Source organism: Anser cygnoides, chromosome 1 (genome assembly GCF_040182565.1).
Source record: "Anser cygnoides isolate HZ-2024a breed goose chromosome 1, Taihu_goose_T2T_genome, whole genome shotgun sequence".
Lineage (NCBI taxonomy): Eukaryota > Metazoa > Chordata > Aves > Anseriformes > Anatidae > Anser > Anser cygnoides.
Genome location: NC_089873.1, coordinates 135,302,148 through 135,326,721, shown reverse-complemented (window position 1 = coordinate 135,326,721; position 24,574 = coordinate 135,302,148). Strand labels below are relative to the sequence as shown.

At 35.9% G+C, this 24,574-nt stretch overlaps 1 protein-coding gene across 31 annotated transcripts in view; it reads left to right on the top strand.

Moving 5' to 3' along the window:
* STS (steroid sulfatase) overlaps window positions 1-24,574 on the top strand; it is a 118,711-nt gene that overhangs the window by 22,556 nt on the left and 71,581 nt on the right. For 29 of the 31 annotated variants that reach the window (XM_066982561.1, XM_066982546.1, XM_066982502.1 and 26 more), the window contains 5 exons: window positions 2,486-2,638; window positions 6,793-6,914; window positions 9,448-9,570; window positions 14,230-14,653; window positions 21,524-21,660. In XM_066982561.1, the coding sequence (XP_066838662.1) occupies window positions 2,493-2,638; window positions 6,793-6,914; window positions 9,448-9,570; window positions 14,230-14,653; window positions 21,524-21,660 (952 nt within the window). In that variant the 5' untranslated portion in view covers window positions 2,486-2,492. The remainder of the gene's footprint in view (window positions 1-2,485; window positions 2,639-6,792; window positions 6,915-9,447; window positions 9,571-14,229; window positions 14,654-21,523; window positions 21,661-24,574) is intronic. The other 2 variants (XM_066982566.1, XM_066982582.1) reach the window with 2 other exon arrangements.

Below are 24,574 nucleotides of genomic sequence, written 5' to 3'. Positions count from 1 at the left end.
ATACTCAAAAATACCCCTTTCCATAGCTCCGTACCTTCCAATCAACACACAGGATGTTTTGTTTATATCAGCTGAATTAAACTTTGGAATTACTATTTGTAATACTTACAAAACCGTCTACCTTGGTGCCTGTAAAGTGATGGTTTTATTAGTGGCCGGAGTGTATATTTCTAGATTTTATTCAGACAATGTGAAGCCTACTGCAGTACTGAGGGCACTTTCTGTGAAGTAAATGTGCAGGTCCTGTGAATGTCTGTGTGACTCTGTATAAAGTGTCACCAACATACACGTTACCCTTTCCAATGTCCCTAGCAGTCTGAACAGCAGGAATGTAAGATTCTTACTTAGGTTGTTCCTATGATCAGTGTGTTAGGTGTTAACTTACAGCACATGGGACACAAGTCACATGTGTTTATCCTGTAAGGGAGGAAAGGTATACCTACTGCACAGGTTAAAAGTGCACTGCGGAAGGTGCTACACCGTTTCCTTAGTATGGTAACTTGAGGAAGGGTTGGTTAGATGCATCCAGCCAAGCAGAACTGTGTTTAGTGTTTTAAAGTTTGTTTGTGTATTTTCCATGTCTGAGAGAACATAGATTGTGTCCCGTAAAATGAACCATCTAATGTTCAGCTGCTGTAAGGATCTTTAGGTGTGGTCAGCTAAGTCTAAACCCCAAGCACTGGCATCAAAGTGAGGTAAATGGGTTTTAAAGTGTACCGTACGCAGTTAAAAATAGCTAATGTACTTATTAGTGTTTTACCTGTGTGTGAACAGGCAATAAAAGAGTTTAAATCATATTTGCACCTATACTGTCTCACAGAAGGGCAATATTGGGAACCTGAAGTCTAGTTCATCCCCAGTATCTTGATCTCTTCTCATTTTTGTCAGTCCCAAGTCTTATCTGTGGAGCCTCTTTCCAACAAGTTCCTTTCTTCTTCTTTAATCATAGCTTCTCAGTTTTTTCATCCCACATATTCCTACTTCTCACACCTCTTTTCCTCAGTTTCTTTGTCTATCAATTGTTGTAATATCCCTTCCAGCTTCTTAAACCTTCTAACTTTTCTCCTTATTTCAAACTGTAATTCTCATTCCAGCTGGGTCTCAAGTTTCCTTCCTTGCTTTTTATTCAAGTCAGAGCAAGCTCTACCAGTTCTGACTACTTTGTCTTTACGGATACTTTTACCCACCACACCTCACTGATTTATGAATCTGACTCCCTTGATGTCTAGTTTCTTTGTACAGGCTCTTCCAGTTCTGGCTTCTTTATCTTCTCTCCAGTTACTTTTATCTGCCATAACTCACTGATTTACAACTTTTTCTTTCTTGACCTGCTGTCCCCATTCTCTCTGGAAATTCTTGTTTCTAGTTCCTTTTTTCACTCTCACTTTCAAATTTCTACCCCAACAGAACCTGGAAGGTTTCTTCCACTTTCAATTCTGTCCCAGTGTAATCCAGTGTGCAGGTGGGACTCGTGCCTCATTTGTGTTTGAAAAAGGCTGCCTGAATCCAGAAAAGATAGCAGTATTACTAGGGGCAAAAGAGAGTCTCAGTTCTCTTTTAATGGTTACATGTGCCATAGTCCATCAGAGCCTGAGGCACTCAAGGTCAGCCATGGCATAGTTAATGCAGTTTAAAGCAGAGATTTGACAAGTCCCTATTTAGGTAAAGTAGTATTCATAGCACGCACATCTACAAATAAACTGTGCTCTTACCATAAAAGAATATAATTGTATATAGCACTGTGTACAGTACAGTACTCTTCCTTTTTGAAGTCGGATAAAGCATGAGCTTTGTTTGTAGAACAATGTGATATGATATCAAATATTTTTACATAATTTTACTATAGGCCCTGATGTTTATGAATATTTTTTTCTGAAACATTCTTTTCAGTAACTTGGTAGTGCATCTTTTTATCCCCTTTGCTATAATATTTCTTTCTGTCAAGAAACTGGAGCTGAATTTTTTCCCCTTGCTGAAGAAAAATTCAGTCACTTACTTCAGTAGTAAAATTGATGAACTTTTTTTCTGCAGTGAACCTTGCAAATCTTGTTTCTAAATGATTTCAGTTTCTGTGTTACTCAAATCACATTTATACCTAAAGGAAAAAAAAAAAAAAAACTTATTTGCTGTGATTTATTGCTGTGTAGTGCATCTGTGTACACAAAAGTACTATCAGTGAGTTTGTAACTACTTCTTTCTTTGTTTATTTATTTATTTATTATTTATTTATAAGCTTCATCTTTGTAAAGATTTGAAAGGAGTGATGAGCTGTATATTAAAAGATGCATTTTTGATTTTAAAAAATATGAGAGAGAAAATAATGTTAAAAATCTCTTAAGAAAAAGAAGCTAAATAAAAATAGAGAATCTAATTATTTTTTTTCCCTATTGAATCCATGGCAATAATAGGACTGCATTAGATTAACAGTCTAATTTTAAAAATAAAAGTTCTATATATGTTATGTTTTCCTCCTGTTGTACACCAGGAAGAAGATGAGACTCCTTTTATTTCTAACAGTTTGCCAGTATGCCATAAGTAGTGTCCATACCTACAGTGTTTCAAATCCCAATGTCATTTTACTGATGGCTGATGATCTCGGTATTGGAGACCTGGGATGTTATGGGAACAGAACCTTAAGGTATGATGATATGTCTGAGGGGAGTCATAGCTTTATATTTAATTCTTTCTATGTATTTGTAAATTAAAAGAAAAAAAATGAAAAAAAAAAAAGAAAAAACAGAGTTTGTAATAGGTAATTTATAAGTTTCAAAAGTTAATAACCTTTCCACAGAATAGAATATTCAACCTTTGTTCTTTTTTTTTTTTTAATAAAACGAAAAGACTTAGCTGATGCATTCACCCTGCTGAAAAGTTGCATCATAAACAGAATTTAGCAAGCAACTGTGGTGGTTTCACACTGATGGTTTGTTAAGCTCCACCACATTGCTTTCTTACTCCCACTCCACAAAAGGACAGGGAAGAAAATATGAAAAAAGGCTCATGAGTTGAGATAAGGGCAGGGAGATCACTCAACAATTACCATCATGGGCAAAACAGACTCAGCATAAAAGAGATTAATATAATTTATTGCCTATCACTAGCGGACTAGAGCAATGAGAAACTAAAAGCAAAACACCTACCCCCCATCCACCTTATTCTATGTCCTTCCCCCAAGAGGTGCACTGGAAAGGGGAATGGGAGCTGTGGTCAGTCCCTAACGCTTCATCTCCGCTGCTCCTTCAGGATCACTCTCTGCCCCTGCCCTATGTGGGGTCCCTCCCACGGGATGCCGTCCTTCCCAAACTGATCCTGTGGGGGCTGCCCACAGCCAGCAGCTCTTCAGGAACTGCTCCCACATGGCTCCGTACCACGGGGTCCATCCGTCAGCAACAGGCCATGTATGACATTGAATAGGTCTCCACCAAATAAAATAAAGGTACCTAGCTTAAATGTTACACATATCCTGCAGACACTTCAGTGTAAGTGTGGTGATGGCACTCTGAATATCACATTAAAATTTCAATGCAAAAAGATTTCAGTTCTTTCTAGCTGTCCTAGATCAGTAGGTCAGCAGCTAAAATCTTAATTCATAAGTAGTATGCAATTAAATACACATTTTAATACTTCTGTGTAATATCATGTCATAACATTTAGTTTAACTGGTCAAATTTTTATCAGGTTTAGTTTTTTTTAAATTTTATTTATCATTTTATTTTGCACCAAATGAAAAAGTATTTGCCAGGCATGCAATTTTAAAAGGTTTTAAAGGTTTCAAAGTGCTTAATTGCTCTTCTCGTTTCCTTTTTTTTTTTTTATTAGGTAACCACCTTTTTTTTCCAGTCTACGGGTTGAAATTATGCTTTTTTGTTAGGTTCTTGTATGACATCTTAAATTGTTAAATCACAAAGATTAAGAGAAAGAGAAGACAGTTCTAATATGCAAGAAGTATTCTTGCCAAATTTTGCTTGCTGGCATTCATAAAAAAATCTTTCATGTTAATAGGACTAATAATAACATTTCTCTTAACCACATTTACAGTAGCATAAAAATTCACAAATATACAAAATTCCAATTCTACATCTTACTAATATCATTGTTCTTTTCCTCAGGGTGCTGATCAGTCTATTTAATCTATGGGAAAAAGCTGACCTATTTTAGTTATTTATACATAAATAGAGCTATAAATGAAAACTAATTTATGTTTTAGTAGAATAATGACCATGCATTTAGAAGGAATTACAAATGTGTGAGTGTATATGTGCCTATATAATTTTAAACACCTATGGGAAAGTAAAATAATTATTCCTTTTTTATATATCACTGTTGTGGTGTTGTTACCCAGTTGGACAGCTGAGGACCACCACAACCACTCTCTCACTCCCCTTCCACAACGGGAAAGGGGGAAAAAATACAATGGAAAGGACTCAAGGGTTGAGATACGGACAGGGAGAACACTCACCAGTTACTGTCACAGGGAAAACAGACCCAGCACAGGGAGATTCATGTAATTTATTACGTACTACTAACAAGCTAGAGCAGTGTGAAACTAAAAGTAAACTAAAAATAACTTCCCTTCCATCCATCCTCTTCTCCCTCCAGCCCCCAAGCAGTGCAGGGGAACAGGGAATGGGGGCTGCGGTCAGTCCCTGACACTTAATCTCCGCCGCTCCCTCACGGTCCCTCCCTGCCCCTGCTCCCCGTGGGGTCCCTCCCACGGGATGCCGTCCTGCCCGAACTGAGCCTGCGGGGACTGCCCACAGGCAGCAGCTCTTCAAGCACTGCTCCCACACGGCTCCGTACCACGGGGTCCATCCATCCCCCAGGAGCAAACTGCTCCAGCACGGGTCCCCCACGGGCGGCAGCTCCCCCCAGACCCCCTGCTCCTGCGTGGGCTCCTCTCCACGGGCTGCAGCTCCGGCCCGGGGCCTGCTCCTGCGGGGGCTCTCCATGGGCCGCAGCCTCCTCCAGGCCACATCCACCTGCTCCACCGGGGGCTCCTCCACGGGCTGCAGCGTGGAGATCTGCTCCGTGTGGGACCCATGGGCTGCAGGGGGACAGCCTGCTCCACCAGGGGCCTCTCCACAGCCCGCAGGGGAACTGCTGCTGCCTGCCTGGAGCACCTTCTGCTCTCCTGCTGCACTGACCTTGGGGGCTGCAGGGCTGGTTCTCTCACGTTTTCTCACTCCTCTCTCCTAGCTGCTGTTGCACAGCAGTTTTTTTGTTTGTTTGTTTTTGTTTGTTTGTTTGTTTTTTCAGTTTCTTAAATCTGCTCTCCCACAGGCCCACCCAGCGTCGCTCCCTGGCTCAGCTCTGGCCAGCAGCAGGTCCCTTTTGGAGCCTGCTGGAGCTGGCTCTGGTCTGACGTGGGGCAGCTGCTGGGCTCTGCTCACAGTGGCCATCCCTGCAGCTCCCCTGCTACCAAAACCTTGCCACGTAAACCCAATATGGAAACCCAATGTGAGTAGGTGCAGAAAAGCAAAATAAAATCAACTATTTTAAAAATTATTTGGCACAAATATGAATTAACCATGTTTTGAAGCACTCTTGTGATTTGAAATGACCTTCTCACTATCTAATTGGAAATTAAGTGCTGATTTTTTTTTTCATTTATCTTTGTGCTGTAGTCATTTAAATTCATTAAACCCAATGTTAATATACTTGATTAATTCAGCAGTGTTACCCAGTATGATCCTTACTACAAACTTGGATATGATGGTTGTTTAAAAAGCACAAGTTTTGTCTAGTTGCTGTGTTTCAGTGGTGCAAAATGAAGCTTTTACCAAGTTAAAAAAAAGCATTCAGACTACAAGTATCATCCTGTCTTGCGTTAAATACTCTTGTTTCTGTTGAAGTTTGTTGGAAGTGAAAACTTCTCGTAAGGCAAACTAATCAAAAAGAACTCATGTTACATTTTCTAGGTTTAAAAAAGGAAAAGAGTATATACAACGCTGTTGTTTGGATCACTCCATGCCCAAGGATCAAAACAGTTCAAATACTAAACTCCCTGATGTGATAGTTCAGAATTACATCTTTGGAGTATGAAGAAATTGCATCATACTGCTTGCTATCTGTATGTGACGTTACTGATAGCAAAAATTCTGTTGGAAAATTAATGTTTCTGACTGTATCCAAGCTTAAATGATGAAGGGACTAGTGTTCCTCGAGATCATGGTCATTAGTCTAGTAGGTCAGGGACCTATCTGAACATACTGCAGCTCCTGGCCACTCTGCATTTGTAGTTTTCTTCCCGTAGAATTAAGGGCATAGATTTATTCCTGCAGCAGCCAGCTTTGATCTGCATGTTGAGCCAGGTCACAGACAAGGCAGATATGGAAAACTGCCTTGCTGATACGGAAACTTGGATGTTCTCCTGGATCTAATATTACAGACTTAATCTGTAAACATCATTAATATAGAGTCTAGTACTGAGTCACGACCATTTGAATCTCTCTTAATATCAGATAACACCACATACGCAAAAACTTTGCTGGGGAAAGGGAGAAACGCCACTAAATATGAAATAAGGAAGCACAACTTTTCTTCAGCCTCTCCCTCCCTGTTGCAGAAGCAGAAAGGCCATGTAACAGAGTTACAATCATGGTTCAAGGAATGAATTAATAAGGGTTGAAATACAACATGTCCATGTGTCACAGTATAGTACTGTGATTTCCTGGTAGACTGCTTGATTTTCCTGGTAGTTTTTGCCTCAGATGCCTTGATCTCACCATGCCCATTTCCAAATAATCATATCTGTATATTCTCTCTCTTTTTTTTTCATTTTTTTTTTCCTAGAACCCCATATATTGACAGGCTAGCAAAGGAAGGAGTGACACTTACTCAGCATATAGCAGCATCCCCGCTGTGTACTCCAAGCAGGGCAGCTTTCCTAACAGGGAGATATCCTATCAGATCAGGTAAAATTTGGATATTTTATTTATATGTATAATATTTTATTAGAGTAAACAGTGTGCTTTTTTCCCTGGCCTTTTTTTCTGTCTTTACCACGTTAGGTACTCATTTCAGTGCCTAATCAAGCTCAGCAAAGTTGGTCAACATTTGAAATCTTACATAATGGGAAATCATCTCACTTCTGAAGACTTCACACAACCATATAGCTTTTTATCGAGAAAAAGATTTTTTTTTAAATACTGAGGAAAAAATCGGATTGTGGTTATTCAATGGAAGGAGCAACCAATTCCATTGACTTCATCCACTGTCCAAAGACTGTGAGCTCTTTGCCTGCTCAGTTGTGTTTAGACTTCTCCTAGGGTGTTGGTGGCAGCTGAGTGTTGAACATTACAGAGATGAGTTTAATAAGACACAAGGGAAGAAACCAGTTTAAATTTTCCTGCTGCAATATTTCTGTTTGTATGAAACCTTTTGGTTTAGACTAATAGGTTGTGGGAAGAAAAAAAAAAAAAAAAAGTTGGTTTGTTAAAATATTCCACAAACCCTTAAAACTGGGAATAAAGCAAAAAAATCTCCCTTCTTTCTAAGTATTTTTGTTACATTTCTTCCATATCTTCCCATACACATTGTTAAGTATCCTATGAATACATGTAACTTCTATTACTTTTAAAACCAAAGCCCATTTGAGACAATATAGAACCAGTCTGTTTATTTTAGTGTGCTGGGACTGAGCCCCTCAGTGCTTAGCCATGCAACTTAAACATTCCCTCAACATCATTTTTAGCAAGGATCATTATACATTAACCAGATCACTTGTTCATTAGTGATAAAACATCCTGTCCTTGCTTCTGGGAATGAAAGCAAAGCAAGACTCTGGAGCCTACTTGATACGTTCATGTTCATTCAAATCAAGTAACAAGCTTCTGCAAAAGTGCCAGCTAATACAACTTGCTAAATTTTCCATTACATTCAGCTGCAAAAGAAAATTTTATATGCCTTTTACAGCTATATTGCTATTAATATTTACTATAGGTAAAGCCACAGGTCACCTTCCATTATGATCCTGGAAAAATTAGCATTTGAACTTTTTTTTTCCTTAACTGATCTGTTCTCAGCCATACTAATCATTTCCATGTATGTGGAAAATTGAACTTCGTCTTAAATTATGAAATTGCTAAATACAGACTGTTTTCAAACACCAGTGAAGAACTAGTACAGAATTATTGTAGAAGGTACTAGAATCACAGTATGGGAAAAGAAGATAGAAATGTAAAACTCCTAAAACTACAGAAGAATATTCCAAAATGTAGTATTTGATGAGATGCAAGCTCAGAGAAAAGTAGTGGTGAAAAAAAAAAATGGTTCAGTACTTTGCTTCTTGTAACTTAAAGGAATTATATTGATTTCAGTTATGAAAGATCAAAGTATACCTTGAAATGAAGTATAGATATGTATAGCTTACTAAAGCTGCCTAAACCGTTGATCAATAAAACTGACTGCTGGCTGGGATGAAAAATTGTAGTCAGCATTTGAAAGGTAGGTTGAGATCTCTTTAATAAACTAGTCTAACAAGTCTTTTTTTCTTCTAACCACAATGGATACCTGAGGGAAGATTCTGGTTGTCTACATCAGTCATGTAACTTTGGCACTGTAATCATCCAAGTTGCATAATTCAGACTTCCCGAAGATACATCTCCGCAGATTTGCATAGATACCTTGTGTTCTGTCTGTCTGTACTCAGCCAACTCTCATCTGGAATCCTAGTGATCTAATTTTCATGAACCTGAGCTCTCAAGTTCCCCATCCTGAGAATAGCCTGTAAACTCAGGTTTATGTTTCTCAGACTCACAGTGTGTAGAAATTACTCTGCTTTATTTAGATGTTGTGCTAGCTGATGCCTGATGCTGCTTTAATGCACTCAGGACTGTATTGACTAATTGTGTGTGTTCGTGCACTGGTTCATGGAGCACTGGTCCTTTCCGATCAAAGCTGAATGTCCTAGCTGAGTCCAGAGTCAGACTCTCTTCCTCTTTTCTGACCTCATGATATTTATGTGCCTAGCTGTAAAACTGCCCTCCTTCAACTGACTTCTCTCAAATAAACTTAAGATCATGTAGAAAAACACATATGAGGAAAGTGGGAGTTTTGGGAGTAGAATTTGGGAGTACTGTCGCTTAGTCCTCAGCTCCAATCCTTTTCCTGTGTACAGGAAAAATAAGTTATGCTAGCTCAGTTTCTTCCAGTTATTTTATACTTTAGAATACCTACAGAAAGGCTTGCAGCTCTTTATGTGATGGCTGCCCCCACAGTTACACCCAGAGTATTTTCTTTTTCTCCACTTTTCAATTTCTGGTGAAAATACAGGAAAGACTTTACTCACTAAAAGGATGATAGTATCTCCCACTTGCATTTCACAATGACTGCTAGTAATACGTCATTTAAGGGATACCACTTACAGCAAAAATGTGCATGCAGAAAGAATGAATGAAAACTGTTTCACTCTATCATCTAAGTCTCATTCATTTTCATTATATTTAGGAATGGCTGCCTTCTCACGAGTTGGTGTCTTCTTATTTTCTGCTTCTTCTGGGGGACTTCCTTCTGAAGAAATAACATTTTCAAAACTCCTGAAGCAAAGAGGTTATGCAACAGCTCTAATAGGTAAGATTGCAAAAATACATAGCATTTTTTTCATTCATTTGAATCAAAAGAACATTATTTTTCCATATAGACTATTAAAGGTCTGCATTATTTTTTTTTCTCCACAGCATAATAAGAAGTTTACATTTCTAACACAAAATTGAGCACATTGCCATGTATATTCAAAACTCTAATAATTTTTCTTGTATTTTTTCCTAATTTTGCCACTGGCTTATTCCACATTGCTTACATTTTAGCAGATTTTTGTGAAATACAGTTAATATTACATAATGAACATATCTTTACTGGAATTGCCTGGAAATAGTTGGTTAGAGAACATCATAAAGGAATGTTACTACATTCGTATAGAAGATGGACGCGCCCAGTGTGATTTTTGAAAGCATCAAAAGCTTGTAATTTGGGGCGTAATTTTTGTTTAAAACTCTGACTGTTTAGCAAGGCTAGCCATTCATGCCAGTATTTTAAAAATATCAATATTATGTAGACAATTCAATGTTGATGTTCCTAACTAAAAATCCTACTTAGCTATACCCTGGTCTTAGAAGGTATAAAATACCTTCATGTCCTCACAGATTCAAAACAGAAAAGCAGAATATCTTAACAGAAATATAATTAGTGCATGTATATTTGAACCATAGTAGAAAAAAATATATATTTTGTCATGTTCATGATGGAGTTAGCTCCTATTGATCCATATTCAATTAAAGAAGACTGAAAAAAAACACATTTTTACAGTTGTAACAAGCACTGTAATGCAACTCATTTGGGGGTGCTGACCTAGTTAATGTTCTTTTTTTAACTACTGTCACTGCAGTATGACAGCTTGCCACTTAGACCTCCAGAAGTTATCTCCATGATGTTTAACGAACAGTTCTTCCAAGTGGCCTGAATGATAGCTATGAAACCATAAGATGTAATATTGCCATACCCTTAGAGTATAATGAACGCTTCCAAAAAATCAAGAAGAGTATTAAAATTAAGGATAAGCATATGTAAATGACAAAAAGAAAAGATATGTAGATTTGAAGACTAGATAGGCAGACTCTGATTCCCAACCAGCCCATTTTCTGTCTCTGCTGGCATTCTTATCACATCATTTTATTCTAGGTCAGGGAGTCTTTGCTTTGTTCAGTCTAACTCAGCAGTTCCCAAACAATTAATTGTCAAATCCTGCTCTGGTGATGGATTGGCATAAGGATAATTTGAAGCCTTTCTATTCCTCAGACCTGTACCATCACTTCTTCACCAAGTTTCTCTCCTCTTTACTCTCTAAGGATGTTTTTTTCCCTTTCTAAAGGCATTTTCCTTTCTATTATTAATTTTTTTCCTGCTCTGAATATGTTTCCTCATGCTTGATACATCCCTAAATATATTTTAGCTATAAATCTATTTTATGCATACTCTTTTTCACCTCATTGCTTTTCCCCTGTGACACACAGAAGGTGACATCCAATAGATCTGGCAGGAGCAGACGAATTCAGAAGATCTGCAACAAAACCAAGTTTTCTCAAAAAGTGCAGATACATTGAATTTCTACTATCTCACCAGTTAAGGATCCTGGATAGTAACAAAAAATTATTATGTTTGTGGGAAATAGCTACTCATAATCCAAAAATTGCACTGAAAGTAGATGGGTATTGTTTTAACTACTGCTATAAACACATTGATATTGTTTTATCTACAGCTATACATAACTACAGTTGTTATTCAATGTGTTGTCTAGCATCCAAAGAAATTCAGAATCCACCTATATAGCTTATCTTCAAAGTTAAAACATTAATTGATAAATTGGGTTTTGTACCTTTCCTCCAGAATGAGATGTTGTAATATTTGGACACACTATCACAGTAGTGAGAAATACAAGACTGTCTGAACCTATTCAGTAGAATTAATGGAGCTCTGTTTTTAACAGAGCAACTTAAAATCTTATCATATTAATAATGTATGCATGTATACTTCATATTATCACTACTGCTATGTATTTAATTTAAATACATTTGAGCACATAAAATATTTTTGTTTGCATCTTGGTCTGCATCTTGTATCTTATTTATCTGAAGAGCACAAAACTGTACAAAAAGAAAGATTACCAGCATATACAACTCAATCTTCAGACTGTTCTTTTCAACTGTCTGAGGGAAAAGTAGAGGGAAAACATGGATTATTGCATCCTGCCCGGTGTTCTGAATTCTGAGTAATTCTGATAACTGAGTTCCAGATGAGGTTTCTTAGCTGAAAAGGACTTCCTCTCATGTCTGTTTGTCTTTCATTGCATTACCTGTGCTCTGCAGATGTGTTAATAGTGACAGAAGGTGAGTGAAAAAAGCATAGGTCTCAAACAAGTAAGGTACTCATAATGTGCAATTAGCAGCATAAGTTTCTCTCAGAAGCTTGGTAGAATCTGTTGAAATTTGTCTAATGCTTGTCTGAAACATCCAAACTACGTAGCTTGACTTTAGGAGAGATGTGAGAACATTGTAACAAGGATGGCAAAGATGATAAATGAAGTCAGAGAAGCAAAATAAATGTATTGTGGACCCAATCATCACTTGCTTTTTCAGAGTAGCATGGGACCTATCAAAACACTCAAATCAAATCAGCCTTTTAAAAATGGCATTTGTGTCCTTCAGTCACAATTGCTAGTATAATTTGAACACATGCTTCCATTCCAGGCCCAGTTAGTCTGCTCTCTCCTCTGTTTATCTTAAGTTGCTTCTAAGCAAATCTTTTTCTGAAGCATAAGTTCATCTTGATATTGAAGAATTTGTTGTGCTTGCTAAAAACCTTTTGGTAAAAATAGGTCCTATATTATATTGTCCCCTGTCCTTAATGTGTTGTGCAAGATTCTTCTGTCCTGGCTTGCAATGTCTAGTTTTATTGAGCTCCAGTTTAAACAATATTATTTGTATCATAATAAATGACCTTGAAAATGTATTTTATTTGTTTAGGTTTCTATCTCATATTTTTTTTCCCTACTTATACATGCTTTGAATTTGACAAATAAAAACAGGAAATTAAAAATTAAAATCTTTAAGACTTCCTGTACATTCATGGTTGCAAGCCACTATATTTATTTTATTCATCCAACCTTGTGAGAATAGTTTGATGCTGAACTCGCTAGACATCTGGCTTTACAATTATTTCATAAAGACAGTTAGGTAAATTTCTGATGATGAGTGAACTTCGGCAAATGTCATTCCCATGTCATACCTTAGTTTTGCCTTTTGTGAAAGAGAAATAATGATATTGAGCCCACGTGCTGTATACTGATTAAAAAAATCAGAACTAAACCTCATCTTCACCCTCCTTGATACTGCTGACCCTTCATTTGTCACTGTCAAAGGTAGAAGTGCTTCTCTTTAGGCCCAGGAGATGCCCAGAACTGCCTGCATCAAAACTCTTTTCTTATAAATGCATAAGAGCTTTTGCTGGGATGGTTAGCGAAGGGGGAGATTTCTGTATGTGCTTTATTTCTTTCACGTATTTTCTACCAAGCGTATCTAGAAGTAGGGTTGAGGGCTTACTGGGTTTGGGTTTTTTAGTTCTTCCAATATCACATGCCCTGACTTAACACTGCACATATTTAGTTATTTAAAGTAGAAAGAATAGATAAAATTTGGCGCAGCAATATAAATTACCTATTTTATCGAAGGTGACACTGAAAGTTTTGTCAAATATTCAACACATTTCGTTGCTGATACCAGAGTATTGCTATAACCATAAGGTATAGTTAGAAGCATAACTGAATTCGAATTTTTCTCCATTTTGCATTAGAATTTAAATAACAGCTACGAAACAGTTAGGTCCATTGTGTTAATCAGTGCATAAGCATATGGTAAGGGGTTGTACTTGAGTCACAGAATGAATTATCTAAATACTTATTTTAATCAGCATGAACACAGATTATGCCACTATAATGAGAATCAAACTCACTATTTCCTTGTGTCAGTGTCCAGCATCATTGCAGAATTAGAATAATTTCCTAATGAGACAAACTGCTGTGAGAGGCAGTATTTGCTGGCAATTCACTCGTTACCATTTTTTTCATATATGAAAGTGTGCGTATATATATATATATATATGGTGAGGGAGAGTGCAATTTCAGAGACTTTGCAATCATGCAATCATTTACATAGTAAATGTCTTGGTAATTTCATTATTCTTGTTTTATTTCCTATGTTACTGTTTTTTGTTTGTTTGTTTGTTTGTTTTTAAGTGAATGACTTGCCAGATAAATTTCAGAAAAGATATTTCATAGCTCCACATTGACTCTTCCTCAGAAAACAGCAGCCACTACAAAACACTATTTTCTTATGACTACTTAACTACACATGCACAAAGGCTTCATTTTCAAAGCTGTGTTAGAGCTCTGCTGCTCTTCAGTGACCTGCTAGCCCACTCAGAATTTAATGGTCTCCATCAGGAGCTCTGCCAAACTATTTCTAACTAAAAAGAAGAGCGGACATGAAACAAAGTCTTTGATGAGTCTTCTATAACCTAAGAAAGGTTATATAGAAAATAGGGATCCACACAATAAATGCTGGGGCTGGGGAGGTGAGGGTATCAGTCAGATAGTGACAGTTTCATATTTGGAGTAGCGCACATTGTAAGTTTGATGATTTAACTACAGAAATGCTCCCTGTCCTCCTCTCTTTATAGGAAAATGGCATCTTGGGATGAACTGTGAAAGCAGTAATGACTTCTGTCACCACCCCCTCAGTCATGGATTTGATTACTTTTATGGGCTCACCGTGACCAATCTTAGAGACTGCAAACCTGGCCAAGGCAGCGTATTTTTAAAAGGGGTTCAGAAATACCTTGTCATCCCAGTCCAAATCCTTGGAGTCACCCTGGTCTCTTTGGCAGTAGTGCATTATGTTGGCCTCCTCAAAGTACCTTTCCAAGCACTGGGCTACTGCCTGTTAATAACAGCTATTTCACTTGTGGTTTTGATTTTTTTCTTTTATCATTTTCGACACCTGAACTGCTTCTTAATGAGGGACCATCAGATTATCCAGCAGCCATTATCCTATGAGAATCTTACTCAGAGATTGACAACAGAAGCTGTACAGTTTATAGGAAGGTGGGTTTCTAACTGTGTTACGAGTTAATGCTGGCATTTTACAATGACAGTGCTTCCTAAAAAATAGAATATGTGAACTAGTGGGCAAGAGAAATATGCCATGATATATTATCATTTTTTTCTTTAAAGGATGACTGAAGTTAATCTTTTTTAGTGAAAGTGACTGTTTCCCAATGGGTAGTATGTATGCGTGGGGTAAAAACATCACTTCCTGCTTTGTCTCCATCTCTGTAGTTTTATTGTTAGGTATGTCATTATTTTCTCTATAAAAATTAAAAAACTATCAATGTTTACGTGTTTCAGAAAAAATGTTTTAAAATACTTATTAAATTTTTAACATTTTTTAGGACTTTAAATCTTTGGAATATCATCTAAACAAGAATATGAAAAGAATTTTGCAATGTGACTTTGTTATATGAAAGCGCAATGCAGAGCTGTAATTTATGAGTTTTCTGGAATAAGAAACTGCTCTTCATCCCTGATTTAGTGCATGCATTAAATGATGAAAACTACATACCCAGTAGTAACTGTGAATGCATTCACATGGTATTATTGCTGAATTAAAATTTATACCAATTAATTAGGGGCTATTTTTTCTAGATTTAATGACTGCATGCAGTAGTCGTCAAGACTGATAGCAAGAAAAAATGCTTATCTGATATCTTGATCTCTTACTGCAATTTTTCTTTCATTTCTCTCATTATAAATATTTGATTTGGCCATCTCTACTCATGATACCAAAATAAAATGTTTTTTAAATCAAATTTCTTTAAGTAAGTCTTCACAACAATCAACATTATCATGAGTATTTATAATTAAACTAAAGCATCATTATTTCCTCTTGTCAATGGTGATAAAGAAACCTTCTCATCTACATTCTAACTAATTTAACAGTTAAATACTTCGTTCACTACAGAAGCACACAAGCACATGCACACACCCTTTTGGAATTTTTTGAGAGGTTATTTGCTTAGTGACCAAGCATTTGATGATTTAAAAGGTCTTTTGAGCACATTGACTATATGTTGGCAAATTCCCCCTTTGTTTATAAGTGTATAATGTTTCTATAGTCATTCATAATGTTTTGGACATCTCTGAATTGTTCAATGATTTCAGTTTAACGTCAATAAAATGATAGCCCCAAAACAGGTGAGTTCAAGATTGGGAATGAATGCTAGAATACTATTACACTGGTAATAACTCTAATAAAAGTAATAACTCTAATAAAAGTAACTCTATTAATTTTATTAATTTTCATAATGCATACACTGTTATTGTGTAACTTAGTGTTTAGAGCCAGCAAAACAACATAAGATCTGAGTCAGCATAGCTCTGTTGACTCAGCTGGAGGTTGAGGTTTTACATTATCTGTGCACTTGGCCCCAGTTCTCAGAGTACTTTCCAGACATCAGTTATGTAAAATTGAAGTGAAGGTTAATAGCATATATTGGTAATTTACAATAAACTTCATTACAGGAATGTTGCAATTATATTGAGAATTATAACCCAGACAATTTAGAGTCCATGTTAAATTAAAAAATACCCAAACATATTAAGGTATTGAAAAGCAATTTGGGCATCCAAGCAATCTTAACTGTGCCCTGTAGTGACTTCACATGCAAAGTATATGGCCATAAAACTTGCTCCTGGGGAAAAGAGTAATTAGATTAATATACAGTGAACTGATCTGCCCCATGTAATAGTGTGAGCAACAAAATCAATATTTGCTTTGACACACTGGTTCTGACAGTTTATACTTGTCAACTCCAGTGCACCAGCAGACCATTGCTTTTGTGACTAATCTTCTGACTTTGGCTGTTTGTATGGGAATGGCAGTCAAGAAGCAACCAGGTTGTAACAGCAGACAGACAGACAGCAATCAAAAGCAAAGGACCACCATGTTTTTGGGAGCTATGGTTGCTCCACATTATTCTTGCAGTTCTACTTCTTTCTGTGAGCAAACCTCTTTTAGCCACTTATTCAGCTCAGCAGAAGCTTCAGCTTCTTTTGTTTCAGTAATATGATAAGTAGCAATTTCAGTCCTGAACAGCAGTAACCTATGTGCACAAGTATACTATAGTTTAAAGAATCGTGAAGTTGAAGAATTAAGTCATCCACTGTTTCTGGTTCTTAATACATTCTATCATCCAACTAAAACTCATCAACTATTATGCATGTTTTAATTGGTTAATTATCTTTATAATGAGTATGTGATGAAGTTCCCATCATCAGAAGCACTTGTACTTCCTCTGTAGCCTTTCTATAATTTATACATATATGTAGTTATGTGTATAACAAATACAGCATACAGCATAAAACATATATTTTATCCATGTAAGTTTATTATAGCTATTACCTATATAACCTTTGCAAGTTCTTCAGAGCTCAGGCAATGGATTTCCTGACATCCTCTTTGCTAGTTATTTCTGTCATACTGCTGGCTGTATGACTTCTTAACATACATATAATCATTAATTTGTTATTTTTCAATCCTTCTTAGAATTTCTTTACAGCATATGCACTGTTATACTTACTTTTCTTTGGTCCGTTTTTTGGAAAGCTGATATTGTATTTGTTCTTCCTTAGTCCAGTATATGTGTATTACTATTTTCTTTTGCTCCTAGGTAGACTGAAAGATAGCAAATGCAATGTTTAATGCTCAAAAAATGATACTGCAGAAGAACATATGCAATTACATGTGTTAGATCTAGAGAAAACAAATACAAATTTAGTTGCTCACCCTAATTGTAGAGGGCAGGTCAGCTCACTGTATGTTAACACTAATTAATTTTTCCCATGAACAAGTGTGTGTACATATTTTAAACCTATCTGAATACTCTCTAGACATTGCAGTATACCTGAAAATCAAATGGATGCTAATTATTTATTTTTAAGTTTGATGTGGTTGTCACTCATGTCTCTTCAACATGTCCTTTAATAGATGACCGGTTGCACCAACAATCCAAATTAGAAAATGCCAGAGACCTGTTTTTAACATCTTAGATACTAGCAAGACAAAAATACCATATTATATTACAGAATCTCTCTCTAACAAATTCAGATAGCTGATTGCAATTAATAATATTTTGTTTTTTAAAATCCTAATGAAGTCTAAGTTCTGGAAAAAGCATTTACACTATAAGTTTATAATTGAAAACTATGGTGAAGACATTATTGAGCAATTTTCATGCAGATTTACTTTTCCATCACAGATTACATAGCCATAATATTCAAAAGTTTGTGATGCCAGTTAATACTTTTTTATTTAGTTATTAGCTATTCTATTTCAGTGCTTGAAACACTGTTACAAACCATATGTAGATTTATTTTCTTCTACTCTAGCAGACTGTCTTTTAGAGTTTTTCCATGCATCACTAGGTGTTAAGATTAGGCAGTTGGCAGGTTGTACTGAAGTTAGATTTCTGAAATCAACCAAATTTTAACGAAGTACAGTGTTTGCCTTGTTCAGGAAAAGCCAAGTACTCTGCTTTCATAGTCAGCTGCTGTGAATCATAGTACCTTCACTGGTACACTGGTATAAGGTCTGTAGTAGTCTAATGGGTTAAAAATGTGTATACTTTGTGATGAAATTTGAGAATGATTTCACATCTAGCAAAAAAACGTTGTTCAGAAAGATCGTACTTGTCCATCGTATTAAAGGTTAATGTAGAATTTAATGTGAACAATTAGAATGGAGCACTGTCATGCCATGTTCCCACCTAGTTTCCAGTATTGAGTCATACTGGAAATATCCCTTTGATTTGACAACCACAGGCCAGCAATCCTGACCTTCTCCTGCTGCTCTACTGCAGTGGTCTTGGATGGATATCAGCACTCAGGAAATCAAACAAGGAATTTTCAAAGGAGTTTTTCCTTTACCCAAGACATTTTCAGTGGAGCAAATATTTAGAGCAAAATATCAGGAAAAAGTTATGGACTTGTGTGTGAAGGGTGACTTCTGATTAGATGTAATTTGTTCTTTCATCCACTTTAAAGCTGTTTTTTTACAGCTCAAGCCTGAACTAAATCTTTGAGTCATGTAAAATCTCCTCACCCTAAATAAGAAGAATCTAGTACTATACAATGCAGAGGAGTCAAGATCAGTTAAGTATACATTAAAGAATGTCATATATCAGATGCATGTAATCCTTCTGGCTACTCAGTAAATTGAAAAGACTGTGTGATTTGTGTTAGGATAAAAATTGCTTGGTAGGTTTGGGTAAGTGAGCCTGAGATCTTTTGAAACTGAAGTTCCCTGTGTTTGAAGTGTGTAAAATAGTGGCAATACATTTTTGAAAGAGCTGTTTACTGAAGTGGTTCGGGAGAGAGAAGCTGTTAATGTCAAATTTCTCTCCTACCTACTAGCTGATATTGTCATTCCGTTTTCAAGGTCACAGTAAAAGTAGTCTGTTATAATTCTCCTCAAGGAGTTTTGGCAGGAGATAAATAGCTGCCTGTGATCTTTTATAGGATATTAATAGGTGAGACTTCTCCACCTGACAGCAAGCTGTCAATCAAAACCTGTCAATTTGGGTTGCAAAGAAGAGAATGATTTAGTGCCTTTCTATATCAGTCATTGATTAGATGCCTCTTCATGAAAGTTTGATCTTTGTATGAGTTCCATAAAAATAATAATAATAATAAAAAAGAATTATCTCTTGAAAATAGCATTTGATACTCTCCTTTAGCAATACAGATAGCAAGTATGCATTATCTCTGTGACATTAGAACAAGACAGTTTTCATGAAAAGTGAATTGTGCATGTACTATTATGAGTACAAAGTATATTTTTATGGTATTTTACCCTAGGATTATGCATTACTCTCAATTCAGTGAACTGTGTTTAAGGAAAAAGCTGAAGATAATCTCATGCAGTAACAAATGCATGGTTGTAAAAAAATAAATCAGCTGCCTTGCAGAAATGTTCTTTAATAAAAGGTCAGTGTTATATTTATATGTATATTAAATATTAAATTTATAAGTATACATCTTTTTGACTTGAAATGCTGACATTTTTGGTCTTTTTAATTGACTCAGAGTCTCCTGTATTATTTGTTGCTACAGTGGTGAAAGGTTTCCATGTATATCAAGTAGCAACAAATACAATCTCATGTTAAATGTATCTTTTATGAAAAATACTTGCTTTTCTTTATTTTTGTGAATCTGTGCTTTATAATTGTTCATGTTTACCAATATTAAGATAATACAGGATATATGGACAAGTATATGAAGGGAATTCAAATATTCTTTTTTTTTCCCCCATTTTTCACAGGAAAAATATTCTATTTATTCTGTGATTGCCTGGTCTTTTTTATTTTTGAAAAGTAGAAACTTTTTATGGAAAAAAAATTCAAGTCAGAAATACAGCTATCAAGTGAGTAATCGCGATAAAATTTTCCTGTTTTGTGTTTACTCACTGCTGCCTTTGCTAGTAAAAAAAAAGAAAGTTTTAACCATGCAACTTGCACAAAAATAGATCCAACCAATGAGAGGAAAAATGGATCATAAATGTACTATATTAATCCTGCTTAATTTTTCTTGAGAGTCAAGTATTGATGACATGTCAATCTCTTTTATTAAAAGACTTTGTTTTCAGGTTCTTGATGGCTAGAAGTTTATTTTTTTTTCACTTTAAAGAAACAGTTTGCACATGCATATCTGTATTGTTTTTCCATCCCTTTAAAAGATGTATAAATCAACTGCATGAGGAAATATATAGTTTCTCTTTGATGTTGACATGAATAACATGTATTATCCACCACAAAGGTGGCAAGGGAAAAAATGGTCAATAAAACCAAAAATACTCTGTAATTAGCTGTGTGCCTTAAGGTGAGATCCAGACAAGTTTTCTGGATAGTGCTCTTGTCATTCAACTGAAATTTACAGTATGTGTAATGTACAACAAATGCCGTTAGAGCATATAGCAGTAAATTCGGCTAGTACTGCACACTTTTAAGTAAAGTTCTATAAATAATGCATAAGGAAATGTTCTTATTTGAGCTTTGCTTTCACAGCCTGCTGGAACCGATCATAAATATCATGTTGACAGATCACATGAACAGCAAAATTTACAGAGAGTCTATTTATTGCACTTTTTTTTTTGTCTCAGTTCAAGAAGTAGGCTGAAAACAATGGAGACTGTTCATTACTGTGAGAGGAAAATATTTCTTTATATTAGTGTGCATTTTAAGATTATTTATGCCTTGATAAAGCATATACAGATGCAACATATTTGTAGTGTTATGTGCCGATTGTATGCATGCAAACACCACTATAAATGACAGAAGATTTTGTCATAAATCTTAGTGAGAGGACCGAGAGAGAAAAGGAGAAAAAGTGCTAGTATACTTGGTTTGGCACAGTCAGTAATACTATGGTGTGCTTAGCCCTGGTCCTCATAATAGTCTAATTAGTTGATCACTTCCCTTATGACCTTGTGAGGAAAGTAATTATATTTCACGCATATACCTATAGGTGTATGTTTTTGAATAGCAATTGTATTAGGGCTTTTAAATATGTACTTGTAAAATGAATGGAGATGCTTGTAGCCAGAACCTGCTAGGTTCCTGGTTTTAAATAAGTCCTCTTTCAACATATATAGCAAACTAATTGGTTAAATTTTACTGTGTATTTTTGCTTTCAATTCAGTGTGCACTTAAGAGTGTGCACACACACTTTGTGTGTGCGTGTGTATGTGTTTGCATGTGTGTGTTCAAGATTATCCTATGATCAGTTACGTTATCCTATGTTGTATTCCTTTTCCTCTTTTTGAGCTCTAGGGCTGAAAAGTTTCTGCTTAGAACTTTTATTATAAAATACACTAAAAATATGTTTGTTATTTGCTTTTGTCATTGTTTTGTTTTTCTCCAGGAACACTGATACACCGTTTCTTCTTCTCCTGTCTTATCTTCATGTCCATACAGCTCTATATGCTTCAAACATGTTTAGAGGAAAAAGCAAGCATGGTTTATATGGAGATGCAGTGGAGGAAATGGACTGGAGTGTAGGTATGTTGCATGTGCGTCTAACTTTAATGAAGGTAATTCATTCATGTCCTCCAAACACAGACTTTTGCAATTTGGATGTCTGTAATATATGTGACATACTTGCGCCTTACACTTGGGGGAAAGAAACAGTCATTTAAGAAGCACAATAATCTGACCTCTTGTGGTATACACTATGTGATCAAAAGTGTCCTAAAAATGCCTACTCATTTCTTTGACTATAAAGGTAGCCTGTATGGACTTAGGAGATAGATATATATATACCTTAACTGTGGACATTTAAGGTAGAGTGAGTTGAGTCCAACCCATGAGCTTATGGAGGCCTGCTGGCCTCTGCAGGTATGATACTAATAACAAAATATTCTTAAATTAAATGAATGCAATATTCAGTATTAACAACTATTTGACTATTTAACTATTTAACTACTATATTTAACTATTAACAAAAGCTCGTTATTTTTGGCAAGTTCTCTCAATCTGTGAAATCACTCAGGTGAGGTTCACTTATCTTCATGGAGAACAGTTAGTTTTAATGTTCTCTCTGAGGCTTGAGAGCAGTCATTCGTTACATCTTTCAGCAGGCTTCCCTTATCTTTGGACATATCAAAATGACTCTGATTCCAGTTGTGAAAACAACTAACACTTCATATTTGAAAATAATTGTTTTGGAAAAGAGCAGTAGTAGGAGCCAAAGACCAGCTTACATTCCTCCTTCCCACATAGCCCAAGTTCATTCTGTTCTTAGTACAACCCAGTGCAAAGTGGCTATCTTCAGAAATTCAGCGTTGACACATACGTATTTTTGAACTATGCAAGCGTGTATGGTAAAACCTTGTGTATATTTCTTTGCATGAAGAGTTTCAGCTGCAGAACAAGAGTTCTTGCTTACAGGGGACAAAAGACTGCACAGTACATTTAGCGATTTGTAATGTATTTAGTGCAGTGTTTGGAAAAATGAACAAATGGGGAAAAGCCTTGTGAAAAACTGTGACACACATAAAAGGAAGGGCTTTCAGTGTGGGGGACTGAGTAGAAAAAAAAATCTTTTGTATGTCTGATTTTGTATAGAGAAAGTAGATTTAATTAAAGTTGTATTACACACTGAATCTATCACGTCTGTTAGTGGCCACCAGCATTTAGTAAGTCCAGTGCTTGCACTGGGTAAATGTATGCAAGTGTCCTGGCATTTCTGTTTGCACCTGCACTGTAGTAAACTACTGACCATTAGCTGTTTTCACTGTCTAGGTTTGATTTTTCTATTTCGTTTTCTTTTCCAATGTAGTAAGATTGTTTCAGCTTAATTGATTGTTTACTGCTGTCACTGGGTTTTGTTGCCTCCTTCAGGAGAGTAGCTCTGGGGTTTAAACAAGTTGGAAACCAAGGCAGCCACCCTGCCGCTCTTTGAGACTATCTAATGATGCAAAGGTAGTAACAGATTGCAAGTCACTTCTCTGTTCCAGGATGACCACAGGCTTTTAGGAGATGTGTTAAACAAACTGTCAAACAGCAGGACACTAACATATTTAAAAAGCTTGGGATAAATCAGAGATAAAAATCTAGTAGCAATAGCGTAAGAATTTCGAACATGCTCAATAGAGGAGAAACATGAGTTTCTTTATGTGTTGTCCTTTATAATTCATTACAGGAGCATCAGGGCCAGCGGGGCTAGTTTAATCAGGAAACAGATCCTCAGCTGTCATAAACTAGTGTACAAATATCAAATTTTGTCTCAGCTGAGGGTCTCGCTACTTGGTGTGGCTTATGTCTTGTAAGACTCCTCTGTTGACAGATTGCATATTGGCTCCAGGAGGGAGCAAATGTGTTTAGTTCCTCTGTTACTTTCTCCTCCATTATTAAAATGATGCAAGACAGTTATGTCTGACATTTCCAAAGGAGACTGAAGGAATAATATAGCCTTTTTTTTTTTTTTTTCATTTGAAGGGAGCACTTATTTCCATTAACCTCCACTGAAAATTCCAGTCTTAATGAATCAACTATGTCAGACAAAGTAGATTTATTCACTGTACTACTGATGCCAGTAACCAGTGTTTTCTTGGAGTGCCTCTTAAGATGTTACTAGGAAAGTCAAACAAAATTGCCTGGAAAAGCTGAAAAAGTGAAAACTATAAGATTTCTACAAAGAAAGATTTTATCATTTGTTGAACAGAAATGAGTATTTATGTATAGAGAAATGTAATTTGCAAAAGGAACAGGAAAAAATATCCCAGATATAACAATATGCTACAAAATCCTTGCATTAAAGACAACACAATCATAAGAAGAAGAAAATGAATGTATGGAAAACTGCACTATAGTATAACATCAAAAAAGTTTACACTTCCCAGGAAAAAAAAATATAAAAAACCACCAACCTCAATTCAATTCTAAAAGAAACTTCCAATGTATAATCTTTTTTGAGTGGCAAATATCAGTCCTTTGAGGATGACTAAAATGAAAAAAAAAAAAAAAAGAGAGAGAGAACAGAGCAAAAGTTATGATTGTCAGATACCAGTGAAGAAAAAGTTAGGTCAAATTGGACCATGAAATTAAATAGACACCAGTAAATAGTGTCCCTGATTTGAGAGATCAACTAGAATCCAAAAGAAGGCTTTAGCTGCCATTTAGAAGAGGAAAAGCAACATCTTTTCTAAAAGTAAGACAGAGTAGTCCACTTGGACTGAGAATCCTAAATAAAAGACAATTCTCCCTTTTTATCTGTTTATTTATTTAAAATCAGTTTTATAATTGGACACTAATTCAATTAATCTCCATGCTAGAAGAAAAAAAAAAAACATTGAAAAAAATGAATAAAATACTCCATTGAATGTTTCATGTTTTTGACTAGTTAAACCAGTATTGAAGGGTATAATTACAGTCCACGTCAAAAATACTAAATACAAAAGTATCTGAATAAGCT